This window comes from Myotis brandtii, unplaced genomic scaffold (assembly GCF_000412655.1).
Source record: "Myotis brandtii unplaced genomic scaffold, ASM41265v1 scaffold1163, whole genome shotgun sequence".
NCBI lineage: Eukaryota > Metazoa > Chordata > Mammalia > Chiroptera > Vespertilionidae > Myotis > Myotis brandtii.
In genome coordinates this window covers 779,692-797,892 of record NW_005354025.1, presented here as the reverse complement: position 1 = coordinate 797,892, position 18,201 = coordinate 779,692, and the positions used below count along the sequence as shown (strand labels likewise).

General features: G+C 42.1%; 1 protein-coding gene across 1 annotated transcript in view; it reads left to right on the top strand.

Moving 5' to 3' along the window:
- The window catches only part of CTNNBL1 (catenin, beta like 1), a 175,232-nt gene that overhangs the window by 23,040 nt on the left and 133,991 nt on the right, over positions 1 to 18,201 (top strand). Inside the window, exon 2 of the mRNA XM_005858253.2 lies at positions 14,308 to 14,496. Coding sequence (XP_005858315.1) covers positions 14,308 to 14,496 — 189 coding nt within the window. The remainder of the gene's footprint in view (positions 1 to 14,307; positions 14,497 to 18,201) is intronic.

Below are 18,201 nucleotides of genomic sequence, written 5' to 3'. Positions count from 1 at the left end.
GTAGTAACAATAACAAGGGATTACAACCAACTGGGCATGACTTGTTCTGTATGATCACTGCTAGCTTCTAGTGTTCTCCTTTATTTCTCTCTAAGTAGGTGCATAAGCATATTCATTTTGCCAAATTTAAGTTAGATCTTTTTAAAGAAATAAAATATTATAAATAGAGTTAAATAGAGTTGAAGTTTTCTGATACCCTTTCCTAATCCCATTTTATTGTATATCCCTTCCCAATCCAATTTCTTTATTATCCTTCTTAGAAATAGTTATTATCTTGAACTTGGTGATTATTATTGCCAAACATTTTTTTACTATTACTACTTAGTATACATCCGTTGATATTTGAAAATTTCTTTTATTTTTTCTCATTACAAATATGCTCCAGTGAATATTTGTTAAGTATCTCCTTGTATATATGTCTGAGAATTCCTCTAATAATTGTACCCTGGGGGTAGAATTGTTGGGATAGTCATAGACTGTATGTTTTTTATGTGTTATTAGCAGTGATGGTGAACCTATGACACGCGTGTCAGAGGTGATACACGAACTCATTTTTTTGGTTGATTTTTCTTTGTTAAATGGCATTTAAATATATAAAATAAATATCAAAAATATAAGTCTTTGTTTTACTATGGTTGCAAATATCAAAAAATTTCTATATGTGACACGGCACCAGAGTTAAGTTAGGGTTTTTCAAAATGCTGACACGCCGAGCTCAAAAGGTTCACCATCACTGGTTATTAGGTATCACTAATTAGTTCTTTACTCATTTTCACTTCTTCCATTCTGTACTCATTTCTACTCCTTCCACTCAGAGAGTTTTAACAGTTCCTATTTCTTCATATCCTCAACAACATATGGTATTGTCAGATATTAATTTTTCTTATTTTCGTCAACCTGATGATATCTAATGGTTTTTATGTGCATTTCCCTGATTACTTTTTGAAGATTTAATTTACTTAAATTAAAGACAGTTATCCACCTCTGGCAACCATGAATCTGTTCTCTGTATCTATGAGCGTGGGCTTTTTTTAAAAAATATTTATAGATATAAATATATTACTCTATATATAGATTAGATGTAGATATAGATATAAGATTCCACATATAAGAGAGGTCATATAGTATTTGTCTTTCTCTGTCTGACTTATTTCGTTTAGTACAATGCCCTCAAGGTCCATCCATGTTTTGCAAATGGGAAGATTTCACTCTTTTTTTTTATGGCGGAATAATATTCCTGTGTGTGTGTGTGTGTGTGTGTGTGTGTGTGTGTGAGTGTGTGTGACAATTTCTTTATCCATTCATCCATTGATGGGCACTTAAGTTCTTTCCATATCTTGGCTATTGGAGATAATGCTACAATAAACATGGGAGTACATGCATCTTTCAAGTTATGTTTTCATTTTCTTTGGATAAATACCCAGAAGTGGAATTGCTGGATCATGTAATTTTATTTTTAATTGCTTGAAGAACCTCCATACTATTTTCCATAGTGGTTACACTAATTTACATTGCCACCAGCAGTACACAAGTGTTCCCTTTTCTCCACATCCTCACCAACACTTGTTTTTCCTAGTCTTTTTGGTAATAGCCATTCTCACGGGTGTGAAGTGATAATCTTATAATGTTTTGACTTGCATTTTTCTGATGATTAATGATGTAAAATATCTTTTCACATACCTGTTGGCCATGTGTATGTCTTCTTTGGAAAAATGTCTATTTAGATCTTCTGCCTATTTTAAAAATTAGATTATTTGTTTGCTATTGAGTTGCATGAGTTCTTTACATATTTTAGATATTAGTCCCTTATCAGATACATGATTTGCAAATATTTTCTTCCAATCAGTAGGTTGGCCTTTCATTTTGTTGATAATGTCCTTTGTTGTGCTGAAGCTTTTTAGTTTGATGTAGTTTCACTTATTTATTTTTGCTTTTGGTGTTAGATAAAAAAAAAGTCATCTCTAAGACCTTTGTCAAGAAGCTTACCACATATGTTTTCTTTTAGGAGTTTTATGACTTCAAATCTTACATTCTCTTTAATCCGTTTGAGTAGATTTTAGTGTATGGTGTAAGACAGTGGTCCAGTTTCATTCTTTTGCATGTAACTGTCCAATTTTCCTATCACCATTTATTGAAGAGACTGTTCTTTATTATATATTCTTGTCTCCTTTGTTATAAATTATTTGACCATATATGTGTGGGTTTTTTTCTGGGCTCTCTACTCTGTTCTGTTGATCTATGTGTCTGTTTTTTATGCCAATACCATATGTTTTAATTACTATAGCTTTGTAATATAGTTTGAAATTAGGGAGTGTGATGCCTTCAGCTTTATTTTTCTTTCTCTATATTGCTTTGGTTATTTGGAGTCTTCATGTGCACTTCCCTGATTTCTAGTTAGATTGGGTCCCTTTTCGTATGCTTATGGATGACTCAGTATTTTTTCCTTTTTTATTATAATTGTGATTATATTCCTTGTCAAAAGTTGATTTTAAATAATTCTAAATTCTGTTGTATATATAGGACTTTGCATTTGGCAATCATTAAGAGAAATTGAATCTGTTTTCTTTCAAAGTGCAAGTCATTAAAAAATTTTGTTGTCAATCCTCACCTGAGGATATTTTTTCCATTGCATTTCAGAAAGAGGGGAAGGGAGGGAGGGACGAAAGGAGAGGAAGAAGGAACTGGAGAGAGAGAGAGAAAGAGGAAGAGAGAAAAATGGATGGGAGAAAGACACATCAACTGGTTGCCTCCTGCATGTGCCCGCAAGGGGACTGGGGAACGAACCCGCAACCCAGGTATGTGCCTTTGATTGGAAGTGAAACCCACAACCATTTTGTTTGTGGACTGACACTTTAACCACTGAGCAACACCAGCCAGGGCAAGTCATTTTTTAAATGACTTAGCTAATGTCATGTGACTCTTAAGTGATTCACCAGAACCCTGATTTTTCTAATTATTGGTTTGCTGTTCTTTACATTGTACTATGTTGCTTCTTTTAGATCAGTGTAATTCTGTTACTGTTTTAGATCAGTGTAATTCTGTTATTGTTTTCGGACTCATGTCTAATATTCCCTCCAGCACCTAATAGAGTGATGTTCAAGTTCTGTTAGGTCAGTAAACACTTCCTGAGTGAGTGAATGAAAGATAATGGTTCTGATGTAGCTGACAAAACATTCATAAGTCTCCTAAAATGGAGGTAATTTATTTCTAAAATTTTACCAGTGCCTCTGTTAGCCTTGATAAATAAAGAAACCAAATCAATATTCAGCTTTCTGATATAGCTTCAGAATTAATCAGAGAAGTTGTCAAAGTAAATCGTGGATGCTAAAGTATAGCTTATACTTATAAAAAAGAAACCTACACACCCTTTGGAGGTGATATGAATATATATTCAGGCTTTAACAAGGAGTAATAATTTTTTTGGTAGGAAAAATTGATGAAGTAGAGTCTTCATGACTAGTCATTTAAATCATAAATCACATCCATGTTATTTATCAGCCAATTAGATTGTGAATCATAAGTGAAACTGTTGGTGATTTTAATTTTTGATACATTGATTCCACAATATCCCATTGTGGATATTGATAAAACCCACATTTTTCAGTAATTATTGTGGTCTCAGTACTTATACTTTTTTTTATTGGGAATTAAGTAAATGAGGTTTTGAGATTTTGAGGAATTTGGGGCATGTGGTTTTTCTTCCAAATAAAGGTAGTAAATTGCCATGATTCATTGATTTTCTTTTAATGGTTTAAGTCTTGTAAAGGCATAATACATAATTATATATGAAATCGGAAATTTTCACTAGGATATTTCTTAAAAGTATGATTATAATTCCTTACATTGGTATAGCACTTTATAGTTTACACAGGGTCCCTTTATCATCATATCAATCCTTTGAAGTGGGTTAGGATATTCTGTGTCTGATGACTTTGATCCCTAGTTATGAACTTTGGCTGATAGTAGTTGTAGTATTAGAGATTGTGAGCTTTTTTCAGTTCTGGTGCCTTAAGCAAATTTGCAAGGGATCCCTGATGTTAACTTTGGCAGGTTTCATGCCTGCAAATATTGATTGAGCTAGAAGTCCTAGTTGTAAAATGTCACCAGTGAAAGTGCAGCCAGCAAAGGCAAGGGAAAACTCATTACTGCAGCTCATCTGTAACTTCTGGGTCAGGCCACTCACTACCATTTGGTAAAAATTAATGTTTCAAAACTCCCTTTTATTCTGACAAAATATAATCAGGCAAGGTTAACAGCAGATGATTCTGAGCATTTCCAATTGGTTAGATCCATTCTACAGGCTCGGGCTTGTGACATTCCATAGGTCTGATTATCTTAAGAGGCATCAGAAAGCTTTAAAATGATGAAATCCCCAAATAATGGTAGGAAGGAATTTAATTATGTATAAACTCCCTCCTCTATTGCATGTCCTCCCCCATATTGAAAGTGTTTATTCTGAAAAAGAAAAGGCAGTGAGAGAGGAAGAAAGAAATAACGTAAGAGTGAGACTAACCTGTCTTATTTCACTTTAAGGAGAAAGATTAGGGACCAGGGAAGAAATTGTAAGTTGAAAGGTTTCTCCTCAATTTAATGAACTGAGTGATCCAAACATAGAGGGGGCATAATTTAAGGAGGAAATTAAGTTTCTGGTCTCTGGAAATGTTTGGAAAGCCCCAGCCTGTGTGTAGAAGAGATGTTTTAAAGGGGATTCACACCTCAGATAAGTGATTGGGTCAGATCAAGGGTTCCTAAAGTCTGAAATGTCTCAAGTGCCTCCGAATTACTGCAAGACGATGTGAATCCAGATGTACAAGAGAATTTTCTGTAGAATGAATCTCAATAATCTCTCAACATCTCTCTCAAAATCAGTACCTCCCTCCCCCTCTCATAAATCTGGACATTACAAACACAAATTCAATGAAAAGTATTACCAAATAGATAGTACTGCATTTGTTTGTTGTCATTGTATCTTTTCTCAATATTAGGTTTAGAAAGTGCAGCAGGAGGTGGGGTCTGTCAAATATTTTGACAGTAAAAAAGGACCCTCATTTTATTTGTTTTGTATTTTGTTAATCCTCACCCGAGCATATTTTTCCATTGATCTTTTTAGGGAGAGTGGAAGAGAGAGGGAAAGACAGAGAGAAACATCGATGTGAGAGAAGCACATCGATTGGTTGCCTCCTGCACAAGCCTTGACCAGGGCCTGGGCCGGGGAGGAGCCTGCAACTGAGATATGTGCCCTTGACTGGAATTGAACCCGGGGCCCTTTGGTCTGCAGGCCGACACTTTATCCACTGAGCCAAACTGGCTAGGGTGGACCCTCATTTTAAAACCTATGAATGGTAAACACCCTTTTGGACCTTGAGGCTCTTTGATTTTGAATTGGGTGTTCCAAAAAGGTAAAAAGCTATATGTATTGTTTTGGGCCACACTACTCGCACTTTAGAAACATTACTCTTTATGTGCATACATACATCTATCCTATCTACACTAATAAAAGAGAAACATGGTAATTGGCGTACGACCGCTACCCTTTTCATTGGCTAATCAGTGAGTATATGCAAATTAACTGTCAGCCAAGATGGCGGCCGGCAGCCAGGCACTGAAGCGAGCACGAGGCTTGCTTGCTGCAGATTCCAACGTTCTCCGCCTAACTTGCCAGCCTCTCAGTTGCAACTCTAAGCAACTATATACTATGTTGCAAATAAGAAGCTAAACAAAACCCCAGAAAAGGGCTTCCATGCAGCCGGGCTCGGACTGCAACATTGTATCTATGTTTTCAGCAGCGAGGCCTCAGAGCTAAAGCTGCCCCAGAATAAAAAAAAAAAAAGAAAAGAAAACAAGGAGCGGTTGGAAGCTTTAGTCACTCGCCAGCCGGAAAACAGCCCTCAGCCCCTCACCCAGACTGGCCAGGCACCCCAGTGGGGACCCCCACCCTGATCCAGGACACCCTTCAGGGCAAACCAGCCAGCCCCTACCCATGCACCAGGCCTCTATCCTATATAGTAAAAGGGTAATAGGCCTCCCAGCACCGGGATCAGCGGAGCAGCGAGGCTCCCGGCACCGGGATCAGCGTGACAGGGGGCAGCGCCCAAACCCCCTGATCGCCCTGCGGCTCTGTGTGTGACAGGGGGCGGGGCCACAACCTCCCTATCCGCCCTACTCTGTTCGTGACAGGGGAAGGCACCCCAACCCCCTGATCAGCCCTCCTCTGTGCCTGATAGGGGGGAGCTCCCCAATCCCCTGATTGCCCTGCGGCTCTGTGTGTGACAGGGGGCAGCGCCCAAACCCCCTGATCGCCCTGTGGCTCTGTGAGTGACAGGGGGCGGGGCCACAACCTCCCTATCCGCCCTACTCTGTTCGTGACAGGGGAAGGCACCCCAACCCCCTGATCAGCCCTCCTCTGTGCCTGATAGGGGGGAGCTCCCCAATCCCCTGATTGCCCTGCGGCTCTGTGTGTGACAGGGGGCAGCGCCCAAACCCCCTGATCGCCCTGTGGCTCTGTGAGTGACAGGGGGCGGGGCCACAACCTCCCTATCCGCCCTACTCTGTTCGTGACAGGGGAAGGCACCCCAACCCCCTGATCAGCCCTCCTCTGTGCCTGATAGGGGGGAGCTCCCCAATCCCCTGATTGCCCTGCGGCTCTGTGTGTGACAGGGGGCAGCGCCCAAACCCCCTGATCGCCCTGTGGCTCTGTGAGTGACAGGGGGCGGGGCCACAACCTCCCTATCCGCCCTACTCTGTTCGTGACAGGGGAAGGCACCCCAACCCCCTGATCAGCCCTCCTCTGTGCCTGATAGGGGGGAGCTCCCCAATCCCCTGATTGCCCTGCGGCTCTGTGTGTGACAGGGGGCAGCGCCCAAACCCCCTGATCGCCCTGTGGCTCTGTGAGTGACAGGGGGCGGGGCCACAACCTCCCTATCCGCCCTACTCTGTTCGTGACAGGGGAAGGCACCCCAACCCCCTGATCAGCCCTCCTCTGTGCCTGATAGGGGGGAGCTCCCCAATCTCCTGACTGCCCTGCGGCTCTGTGTGTGACAGGGGGCAGCGCCCAAACCCCCTGATCGCCCTGTGGCTCTGTGAGTGACAGGGGGCGGGGCCACAACCTCCCTATCCGCCCTACTCTGTTCGTGACAGGGGAAGGCACCCCAACCCCCTGATCAGCCCTCCTCTGTGCCTGATAGGGGGGAGCTCCCCAATCCCCTGATTGCCCTGCGGCTCTGTGTGTGACAGGGGGCAGCGCCCAAACCCCCTGATCGCCCTGTGGCTCTGTGAGTGACAGGGGGCGGGGCCACAACCTCCCTATCCGCCCTACTCTGTTCGTGACAGGGGAAGGCACCCCAACCCCCTGATCAGCCCTCCTCTGTGCCTGATAGGGGGGAGCTCCCCAATCCCCTGATTGCCCTGCGGCTCTGTGTGTGACAGGGGGCAGCGCCCAAACCCCCTGATCGCCCTGTGGCTCTGTGAGTGACAGGGGGCGGGGCCACAACCTCCCTATCCGCCCTACTCTGTTCGTGACAGGGGAAGGCACCCCAACCCCCTGATCAGCCCTCCTCTGTGCCTGATAGGGGGGAGCTCCCCAATCCCCTGATTGCCCTGCGGCTCTGTGTGTGACAGGGGGCGGGGCCACAACCTCCCTATCCGCCCTACTCTGTTCGTGACAGGGGAAGGCACCCCAACCCCCTGATCAGCCCTCCTCTGTGCCTGATAGGGGGGAGCTCCCCAATCCCCTGATTGCCCTGCGGCTCTGTGTGTGACAGGGGGCGGGGCCACAACCTCCCTATCCGCCCTACTCTGTTCAAACAACCAGAACGACCAGTCGACCAGTCGCTATGACATGCACTAATCACCAGGGGGCAGACGTTCAACGCAGGAGCTGCCCCTGGTGGTCAGTGCGCTCCCACAGCGGGAGCGCCATTCAGCTGACTGACGTGTCCCTGCGGCCCACCAGCCTGGCAGTGGTCACTCACTCCTTCAGTAGTCCTGCAGGTCCAATCTCCGGAGAATGGGCCAGGCACTGATGGACCAGCATCGCCAGCCTCCTGGAAGTCGGCCTTGGGCACTGCAGACTCTTCCCCTCCCTAGATGCTCTGCAAGGAAGAAAGGTTATAAAAGCAGCTGCCAGGTGGCTCCCAACAACCAGTGCAAATGTCAGCAGGACGGATTCGGATCCCAGACCTGCAAGGGGCATCCCACCGCCCACCCAGAGGGCCAATTGCGTCCCGGCCCCCACCCCACCCCACCCCCGAATTCGTGCACCAGGCCTCTAGTATATACATAAATGTCTGTGTGAAAGTGGCTATTGTTTCTAGTTTATAGATTGAGAAAACTCAAAAGAAGGTAAGTTACTTTCCAAGGCTGCTAAATTAGAGGGACCAGATTTGAATTTAGGAAAATCTGACTCCAAACTCATTGTTCATGCATGATATCACCATTGCAAACAGGATGGGAATGTCTAGTTAGTATGGTGAATAAGAGAAAGCACCGTATTGGGAATTAGAAGTCTTGTATTATTGGGCACCACACCATTGCTTAAACTCACTGGGCTCAGATTTCCCCATGCCTATACAAAGAGGGATAAACTATATTATCTTTTTTAGTTCAAAACCTTTATCATTGATTGATATTTAGGAAATAGCTCTTCATGCCCCCACTTGGAAGGCTCTTCTGAAGTTGTCTGAGGTTTTTGGTCCAGGGTAAAGAATTCATAGTTTATTATAAGGATATAGAAGATTTACTTTGACTTTTTCTATTTCCTTAATAGAATTGAACATATTTTTTCTTCTATTAATATGAAAGTACATTTAATGAAAATTACCCCCTTTCTTAGCCAGGTAACTTGGAATATTGAGCTATATTTAGATGCTCCCCCCAACAGTACACATCTACACTGTTATATCCTGGTACAAATGTGCTCTTTACATTAATAATTGCACTGTGTGTTTTCATAATTTATCATAATGATACTATTATAGAAGTCCCTTTCCTCCCCTCCACCCTCAAGTCTAATTGAGGTCGAGACAGACTATAAATGTGATAATATAGATTGCATGCTTAGAGGAAATAGAGTTGGTTTCATAGTGGAGTTTTAATTTAGGATTCATTCTGGTGATGTAGCCTCTTCCTATGGTACATTACTTTGAGCCCAATATAACTGCGTGTTCCCACAGCCCCTCATTATAGCTACAGCTTCTCACTGCTTTTTAATTAAAAAAAAAAATAGGGAGAGAGGGAAAAATGAAACCTAAAGCTTAGGTTGGATATTGTCTAGGTACACAGGGAGTATCCTAGGCAGATTGCTTGTTTAATTTTTTAACTCTTTAAAAGATTTCATTGAGTTGTCCTGATTTCTGTTTTCAGGGAATGGATGATATATATACAGGGGTTGCCAAAAGTATGTTTACAGTTGTGAGTGTGCAAAACACAGAGTTTATTCTTGTATTGTTATTTTTTAAATTATTGTATTTATTTGTGTTACAACTGTCAACCTATTTTTGCTCACCCTTGTATGTGTGTGTGTGTATGTGTGTGTATAACCATCCACCACACTCTCTCACACACACAATAGGCTTCAAGAGTTTTGGATATTGTCTAGGTACACAGGGAGTATCCTAGGCAGATTGCTTGTTTAATTTTTTAACTCTTTAAAAGATTTCATTGAGTTGTCCTGATTTCTGTTTTCAGGGAATGGATGATATATATACAGGGGTTGCCAAAAGTATGTTTACAGTTGTGAGTGTGCAAAACACAGAGTTTATTCTTGTATTGTTATTTTTTTTAAATGATTGTATTTATTTGTGTTACAACTGTAAACCTACTTTTGCTCACCCTTGTGTGTGTGTGTATGTGTGCGTGTATGTGTGTGTATAACCATCCATCACACTCTCACACACACACAATAGGCTTCAAGAGTTTTGAAAAGTAAAGGCATCATATATATAATCTTGAAGCTTACTATAAGCTTTGAGCAAGTGGGAATTCTTTATGTATCCTAGAAAGGCTACCAGCTGTGTGGTTGGATGGTGGCAATGCTTAGTGAGCACTTATACCACTCACCACCTATTGGGAGTAAGGCAGGGAATGTAGAAGATTGTAATAGTTCTTAAAGGCTGATGTTCTGGTACATCAGAAGTTAAGAGTTAATCTTTTTTTCTCTAGTCCTGTAGGCAGCAGAAGCAGAGAAATGACTTTATTAAGCACAGTTTCTTTTGTCATTCCTTCATCTTGAGGGATTCCATATACCTTTCAGATACCAAAACAAATTAATCTCCAAAGGTGACTGGTAAGAATGGCTTAATCCTTTTGGGATTGGTTGTGTAAGACACAGGAGAGCTTGGGCCTGAGCTGTTGACCTCTCTGTCAGACTGTGAGTGTTATATTCCCTTTCTAGATTCCGGGCCCTTTGGCTCTTCTGTATGAAATCAGTTTGACAGCTCTGAGGTTCTTTCCTGCTTATATATTCTTGCTTTCTATTGTATAACTGATCACTCTCTCAGTGGTGAATATTGGTAAATATAATCTAGAAGTTTATTTCTGGGTCAGGATATTGCTAGCTTCACAGTTTTTAGTGGGGTCCTTTCACAAACAGGACTTTGGCTTTATATGAATCCCGATTTCATTCAGTGTTGCTGGAAAGACAGTTCCATTTTGTCTTTATTTGGGGACAGGAACCCCTCAGATAAAAATCCCTCGGACCTGTGCTGTCCAGTATGGTAGGCACTAGCTACATATGTCTGCTGGGCTCATGAAATGGGGCTCCATCTGTGTGGCAGTACACCCACCATAAATATAAAATATGTCTACCAAGTTCTAAAGACCTAATATGAGTAAAAAGAATGTAAAATATCGCATTAGTAGTTTTTATACATGTTGAAATGATAATATTTTGGACATACTGCATAAAATAAAATATATTATTAAAATTAAATTTCACCTGTTTCTTTTTATTTTTTAAATGTGGCTACTAAAAAATTTAAAATTACCTCTATAGTCTGCATTATATTTTGATTGGACAGACCTAGACTGCAAAGCAGTGTTTGTCTTATTTACACTCATGTCTGCAGTGCCCAGACTTACACGTAGTTGACACTTAATAAATACTTGTTAAAGAAATGAATCCTAATCTTTATTATTCAGAGTGGTCAAATTTCAGAAATAAGTAGGAATTTCTTTATTTGGAGTGTTAGTATCTGGAAAAGAGACAATTGAGGGTTGAGAAGTAAAGAACAGAAGTTCTTAAATTTTTGCCTTGGGAGAGAAAAGTGGTGAAATAAAATGTATCAGTGCCTTTGAACGGCTTACCCATCTGTTGGAGAGGAAAGTGATACGTTGGTGAAGGAGCCATAACCGAGCATCCTAATGGGTTCGCTCTCCTCTGCCACAGAGTTGTCCTGAGAAGAGTGAAAGCTGAATAAATACCCTGTGTGAGGGGGAAGGGAGTTGGAAAAACAGTTGGAGAACCTAAAGGTTGCCCTGTTAGAGATGTGTGCTTAGACTGTTCATAAAGGTCAACAAAGCTGTTCTTGTCTCAAGAATCTATATTGGCCCTGTCTGTCCTTGTGTCCCCACTTAGGCATTACCCTAGAGGAAGCCTGGGACTGCTACTGGGCCAGTGGATTACTTGAGGACCCTTCAAGCCTTGGAATTCTTTAATAACTTATTTGTTGAATGAGTGGTTTAACAAATACTATGTTAACTCAGCCAAGGTCTTGTATAACTTATATTTATGGGTATTGTTCTTGCCTGAAAGTTCCTCAGATCTGTCTCAGGAAATCAGGGTAGATTAGCAAGAACCCAGAGATGAGGTTCAACTTTCAGAAGGCACCAGGTTGTCTTTGCAAGAGTTTATTGAAGGGTCTCCGGCATCCTGTCTCCCTGCTTATAAAATAGAACTGGTAACTACTTCTCTCCCCAGAGACATAGTGAAGATTAAAGTAGGTGCTTTAAGTTTTGCAGAAGGAAAGTGCTATTTCAGTGGAAATTATTAGAGTTAAAATTATTAGAGGTAAAAATGAAACTCCTCCGGATCTCTGAAATGTTTGTTTTAAAGAAGTGGATTGGCAGATGTGTTCAAAAGAGACATTGCCAGTTTCTTTCTATTTTGCATCTCTTAACTGTGGCACTATTTGGCTTTCTCCTTTTAACTGTGGTCCACTACCTTTCCTCTCTGCCCTCAGCAATAAACAATACAGAAATCTCCTTTCTGGGGAGAACTGTAGAACTCATGCTTTGACTTGGCTGCTGCAGCGGCTCATGCTAATCAGAATCACAGCAGGGCTTGTTTTATGAGCCTGAAAGAATTAGTGCTCCCTGGGGATGAAGTTCCTTACCTGCTGGGGGACTACAGATTTCTAGTTTGGAGCCTGCTCTCTTTTAGGATCAAGCTACCTTTCTTTCCCCTTCTCACATGAAAACCACCATCTTATTTTTCTTGTAGTCCACGTTTACTGGCATGTTGATTTCTTTTTTCTTTTTTAAAATAATGATGACAATCGATTTTTATATTTATGGAAATAGGATGTGATCATATGAAATGATAATCTATCTCAAGGAGACTGGGAACAGAGTGAAAAATAGCAGGTGGTACCCCGCAAACCAAATTGTCTAATGTGAGTTTTCTAAGTAATGTCATATGCTTAAACTTATTGAAGCACCTGGTATGTGGAACCAGCAGGGTACATGAATATAGCAGGGGATGACTTTGCATCACTGGGTAGTAGATTTCAGTAACAGTGTGGGTTATAAGTCACAGTGAGATGTGTAGCATGTATAATAGAAATTTGTCTATCATTACTAAACAACTTAGCTTTTCTTTGGAAATAGCATACCATGGGGTGGTGAAGGCCTGGGGTAGGGGGCGGGGGTGTGCTAGAAGGGGTGAATGGGGGGAAAAGGGGACATATGTAATACTTTCAACAATAAAATAATAATAAAAAAGAAATAGCATACCATATCACACCTACCGTAAGTTGGTTATTATAACAGATAAAGAAAAGCTTATTTGAGGAGCCTAATGCAAATGTTTTATGTTGGGGAAGACAGAATCATGTGGATTACCTCATAGTAAAGATTTTTACATTTGTGTAGTACTATTATAGTTTAGAGTTCTTCCACCTTTTGGTACAAACTTCACGAATATGTTTTGGGAATCTAATGTATAGCAGCATGACTATAGTTAACAATTCTGTATTGTATATTTGAAAGTTGCTAAGAGAGTACTTAAATGTCACCCCCCGTCCCCCCAAAAAACAAAATGGTAATTATATGAGGTGATGAAGGTGTTAACTAACCTTATTGTGGCAGTCATTTTGTATATGTACATGAGTCATCATCCTGTTGTACACCTTAAACTTACACAATACTATATGTCAATTATATCTCAGTAAAGCTAGAAAAATATAAAATGAATGGTAAACACACACACAAAAGTATCTTTTTGAAGTTCATAGGGAAAAGGGTTATAATCTCCATTTGCAGATGAGGAGACTGAGGCTTAGAGAGGGTAAATGAGATGCCCAAAGTTGTACCAGCAGTATTTGAGCTGAATGGAGTCATCAGGTTGCTTAATGTCTATTGCAGTGTTGTTTCTCCTCAATTAGGAAGCCCATTTCAGTAGTGCCCTGTTTTATTCCAATTCAGTGGAAAGCAGCTATAAGAACTCCATGAATTGCAGTGTTTAAGGCAAATGAGGTCTCACCAGCACAGGGGAAAGCCCAGGACTAGAGGTCAGGAAGTGCCAATTCTGTTTTCAGTGCTACTGCTGGTTTTATGACCTTGGATAAAACTTGACCTCTGGGCCTTACTCTCCTCTTGTGTAAAGTAGGAACTTGGAGTGCAGTAGACCCTTGGAAGTTATATGTAATATTCTCTGAACTACTTGTGAGTGACTGTAATCTTTTTTAGACATGAATTAAAACTATGTGCTAAGGGATTGGTGAGTATATGTATTAAAGTCACCTACAAAGTAGTTGAGCCTAACCCAGTGTCTCTATCTCAAAGTGGGTCTGTTCCTTATGATTTCTGTATGCATAGGAACCTTTGTGAAGTGGTGAAACTTTGCATATTGAATAAATTCTGTAAAAAAAACAAAAACAAAAAGCCAGCTACTTTATAGGTGACTTTAATCATGAATTTATAGAACCGTTAAGTATTTGAAAAATACCTCATAGAGGTATTTTGTGGCAGAAATTGTATGGTGTGGTGCTTTTCAGTTGGGGAATTCTTGAAAGTGTTAGAATATTTGCTATGTATGCCTTTCCTCGTCTTTTCCAACTCTAAAATCCTGTGTTTATTTTTTCTCTTTCTTAGCCCAACAGGGGCACAAAACGTCCCCGGGATGATGAAGAGGAAGAGCTGAAAATGCGTCGGAAACAAGCTGGTACTCGAGAACGTGGCCGCTTTCGGGAAGAGGAAATGACTGTGGTAGAAGAAGCAGATGATGACAAAAAAAGGCTGCTTCAGATTATTGACAGAGAGGGTGAGGAGGAAGAGGAAGAGGTAAGGTGGCAGAAGTGGGCTGGTTGCTGAGATGGCTGTCCCCGACATAGTCTCTATAGAGTGTAACTTTGGGCCAAATATATAATTTTTCTGACCTCCCTAGCTTAATCTATAAAATGGGGTTAAGAATACTTATTTCACAGTGTTGACCTGAAGGTTAAGTGGGATAATGGAGTTGGGAAAGCATTTTGAAAAGTGTAAAGAACATTACAAAAAGAGTTTTTTTTAAAATATATTTTTATTGATTTCAGAAAGGAAGAGAGAGGGAGAGAGAGATCGAAACATCAGTGATGAAAGAGAATCATTGATCGGCTGCCTCCTGCACACCCCCCATTGGGGATCAAGCCCACAACCCAGGCATGTGCCCTTGACCGGAATCGAACCTGGGACCCTCCAGTCCACAGGCCAACGCTCTATCCACTGAGCCAAACCAGCTAGGGCACAGATAGAGTTTTAACATTATTCTGGATTATGTGTTATAATCAAGGCCCAAGCACTGAACTGTGGGGCTATTGGTATTGACTGTGGAGGGTCAGGGAGGCTTTCTAGACCAGCAGTCACCAACCTTTAGGACCTCACAGACCACCAGTGGTCCATGGACCACTGGTTGGCGACTGCTGCTCCAAAGGTTTCCTTAAACCAGTGGTCGCCAACCTTTCGGACCTCATGGACCACCAGTGGTCCGTGGACCACCGGTTGGCGACTGCTATTCTAGACCATACTGAGGACACATAGGGGTCAGGGAGGCTTTCTAGACCATACTAAGGACACATAGAAGGTGCTTCCATTATTTAATGTAGTTAATAGTCTTCAAAAGAAGAGTAGAACTTTATCGAACAAGTAGAAGATGGGCTTTTCAGGAAGTTGAAATGGCATTAGCAAAGTAGTAAAAGTGGAGAAGTTCAGGGGGAGCTAAGGGACTAGGTATTTAGGTGTTACTGAAGAAATACAGTTTAGGGAAAGAGATACCGTTCCATTGCCCTGCCTCAAGATTCCTTTGCACTCATTCCTGCCTCTGGACCTTTTTCTGTGCCCTCTATTGGAATGCTCTTCTTGCCCTAATGAAGAACCACTCTTTGCATGGCTGGTTTCTTCTCATTCAGGTCTTAGTTCTGGTGTTTCCTCCTTGGAGAAGTCTTTCCTGTCTCTGAGGTGGCCCTGCAAGTCATTCTCTCATTCTGTCATCACTTTATTCTGTGCGTTCTCTTCACAGCATTTACCATGATCTGAAATTTCTGTTTGTTTACTCATTTGCTATCCCCTCCTGGCCTCCTGTGAAACCAGGGACTGGCTCTGTTGTGTTCACGGTTCAGAGCACTCAAGAGCAATGCCTAGCTCTTGGTAGACCCTTAATAAATATTTATTGAATGAATAAATGAACCAAGCTGAAAAGGGTAGAGGTAAAATATCAGCGATTAAAAATGAAATGACCATGCCTTTGTGTCTTTTTAAATCCTTAAGTGTTAACTTGTATGTTATTTCATTCTGGCATTTTGTTCAATATGAATTATGGAAATAGATTCTTAAGAGCCAGCTGGTTTTTGGTTCCCTCAAAGACATGATGCTAAGTTTGGATTTAAAAAATGAAGCTGGAGTGTGAATCTAAGAGGGAAAAAAATTGATTCATATTTCACAAAGGTCCTTACTGTGTTATGACAATAACTCTCATTAGCATTTATATCAGAGCTAATTCAGGGGTCTGCCCCTAAAAGATGGTGACACTTTGGAAATCTGTGGTGGGAAACAGTCCCAAATTTCCTCTCTGAGGGCAGCAGCCCTACCAGGCTTTTAGACAGTCAGTATGTGTAGCACATCCTCCCTCTCTCCCTCTCTCCCTCCATTCCTCCATTCCTCCATCCCTCCATCCCTCCTTTCCTCCCTCCCTTCTTCCATCCCTCCATCACTTCCCTCTCTCCCTCCTTTCTTACTAGCTTCTGCTCAATCTGTAAGCGCTGTAGCAGCAGTTAATTGGCAGGTGTAATTCCTGTGTAGGGCAAGACTTGTACTGGAGGATTAGGATAGTAGCTGTCATGGGTAAGTGGTTTCTAGCCTGAGAGACAGAAATGTAATGTGGGACCAGCCCTTCTGTTAAGGGACAGGGAAAAAGAAATCGTTTTGTAAAATGACACATGGAAGGCTACAAGTTCAAGAGTTATTTTCTCACTGCCACCAAAGTCCCATTTGATGAAAAGCAAGTGATGTTTGCCCCGTAAAGTCACGTGAACTTGTAAAATATTATTGTCCTTTTTGTGCTACATCACCAGCATTCATCTTTCTGAAGTCTCCCTCTGGTTCCTGACGTTGAGCTATTGGAAGTACTGCTGTAGCCGATGACTAAGACTGATAATTCAGTTTCCTCTAGTGTTGGAGAGAAATTAAAGGAGGGAAGGCCAAACCTTGAAGAGGCTAAGGCTGGGAATCCTATGAGAGCCGTATTAACACTACTAGGTTTTTTTCTCCTACAGGGCAGGCAAGATGTTAGCCAAGGGAAAGAAGAGTAGTGGATGCTGAGTTTGCTTGATTTAACTCTTTCCTAGAAATTTGGATTATTTTAGTTAAATCCTAGTGGTATGTTAGGTACATCATGCTTATTACTAATAGAAAAAACTAGCTTACATTAAGATAGTGTCATATAGTTTATAAAACAATTTTGTGTACCTCATTTCTTTAGAACATCTCTCTGACCTTAGAAGATACATCTCTTCTTTTCTTTCTTCCTTCAACAGATCTTCACTGGATGCCTGCTGTGTGCCAGGCACTGTAAAAGGAACTAGAGAGTCTGCATTGAACAAATAGACATGGTCTCACAACAGGGCTCTATTCCCTAGTTTTGGGTGAACAGATTATCTGGGCGAGATCATGCCAGACCTTCCTTACATAGAGGGTGAGACAAAAGTAGGCTTATAGTTGTTTGTATGGAAAATAACTAATAAATAATAATACAAGAATAAAATGTTTTGCATACTCACAACTGTAAACCTACTTTTCCCTATCCTGTATGTCATGTAAAGGATTGAAATTTTATTCTAAACTAGAGGCCCGGTACATGAATTTGTACACCAGTGGGGTCCCTCGGCCTGGCCTGTGGGATTTGGCCAAAGCCGGCTCTCCAACATCCCCCGAGGGGTTCCGGATTACAAGAGGGGGCAAGCCAAGCCGAGGGACCCCACCAGTGCATGATCGGGTCTAGGGAGGGACCCGGGAGTTTGGCCAGCTGGGGAGGGACCGTGGGAGGGCTCCAGGGCATGTCTGGCCCATCTCTCTCAGTCCCGATTGGCCGAACCCCAGTAGCAAGTTAACCTACTGGTTGGAGCATATGCCCCCTGGTGGTCAGTGCATGTCATAGCGAGTGGTCAACTGCCTCCTGGTGGTTAGTGTACGTCATAGTGAGTGGTTGAGCAGCTTTAGCATATTATTAGCATACTAGAGGCCCGGTGCACAAAAATTTGTGCCCTCAGGGGGGTGGGGAGGGGGGTCCCCCAGCCCGGCCTGTGCCCTCTCGCAGTCTGGGACCCCTCGGGAGATAATGACCTGCTGGCTTAGGCCTGCTCCCGGGTGGCAGAGGGCAGGCCCAATCCCTAAGTGCAGCCCCTGGTCAGGCTCAGAGCAGGGCCAATTGGGGAGTTGGGGTGCCGCCCCGTCATGCACAGAGCAGGGCGGATCGGGAGGTTGCGATGCCACCCTCAGTCACGCTCAGGGTAGGGC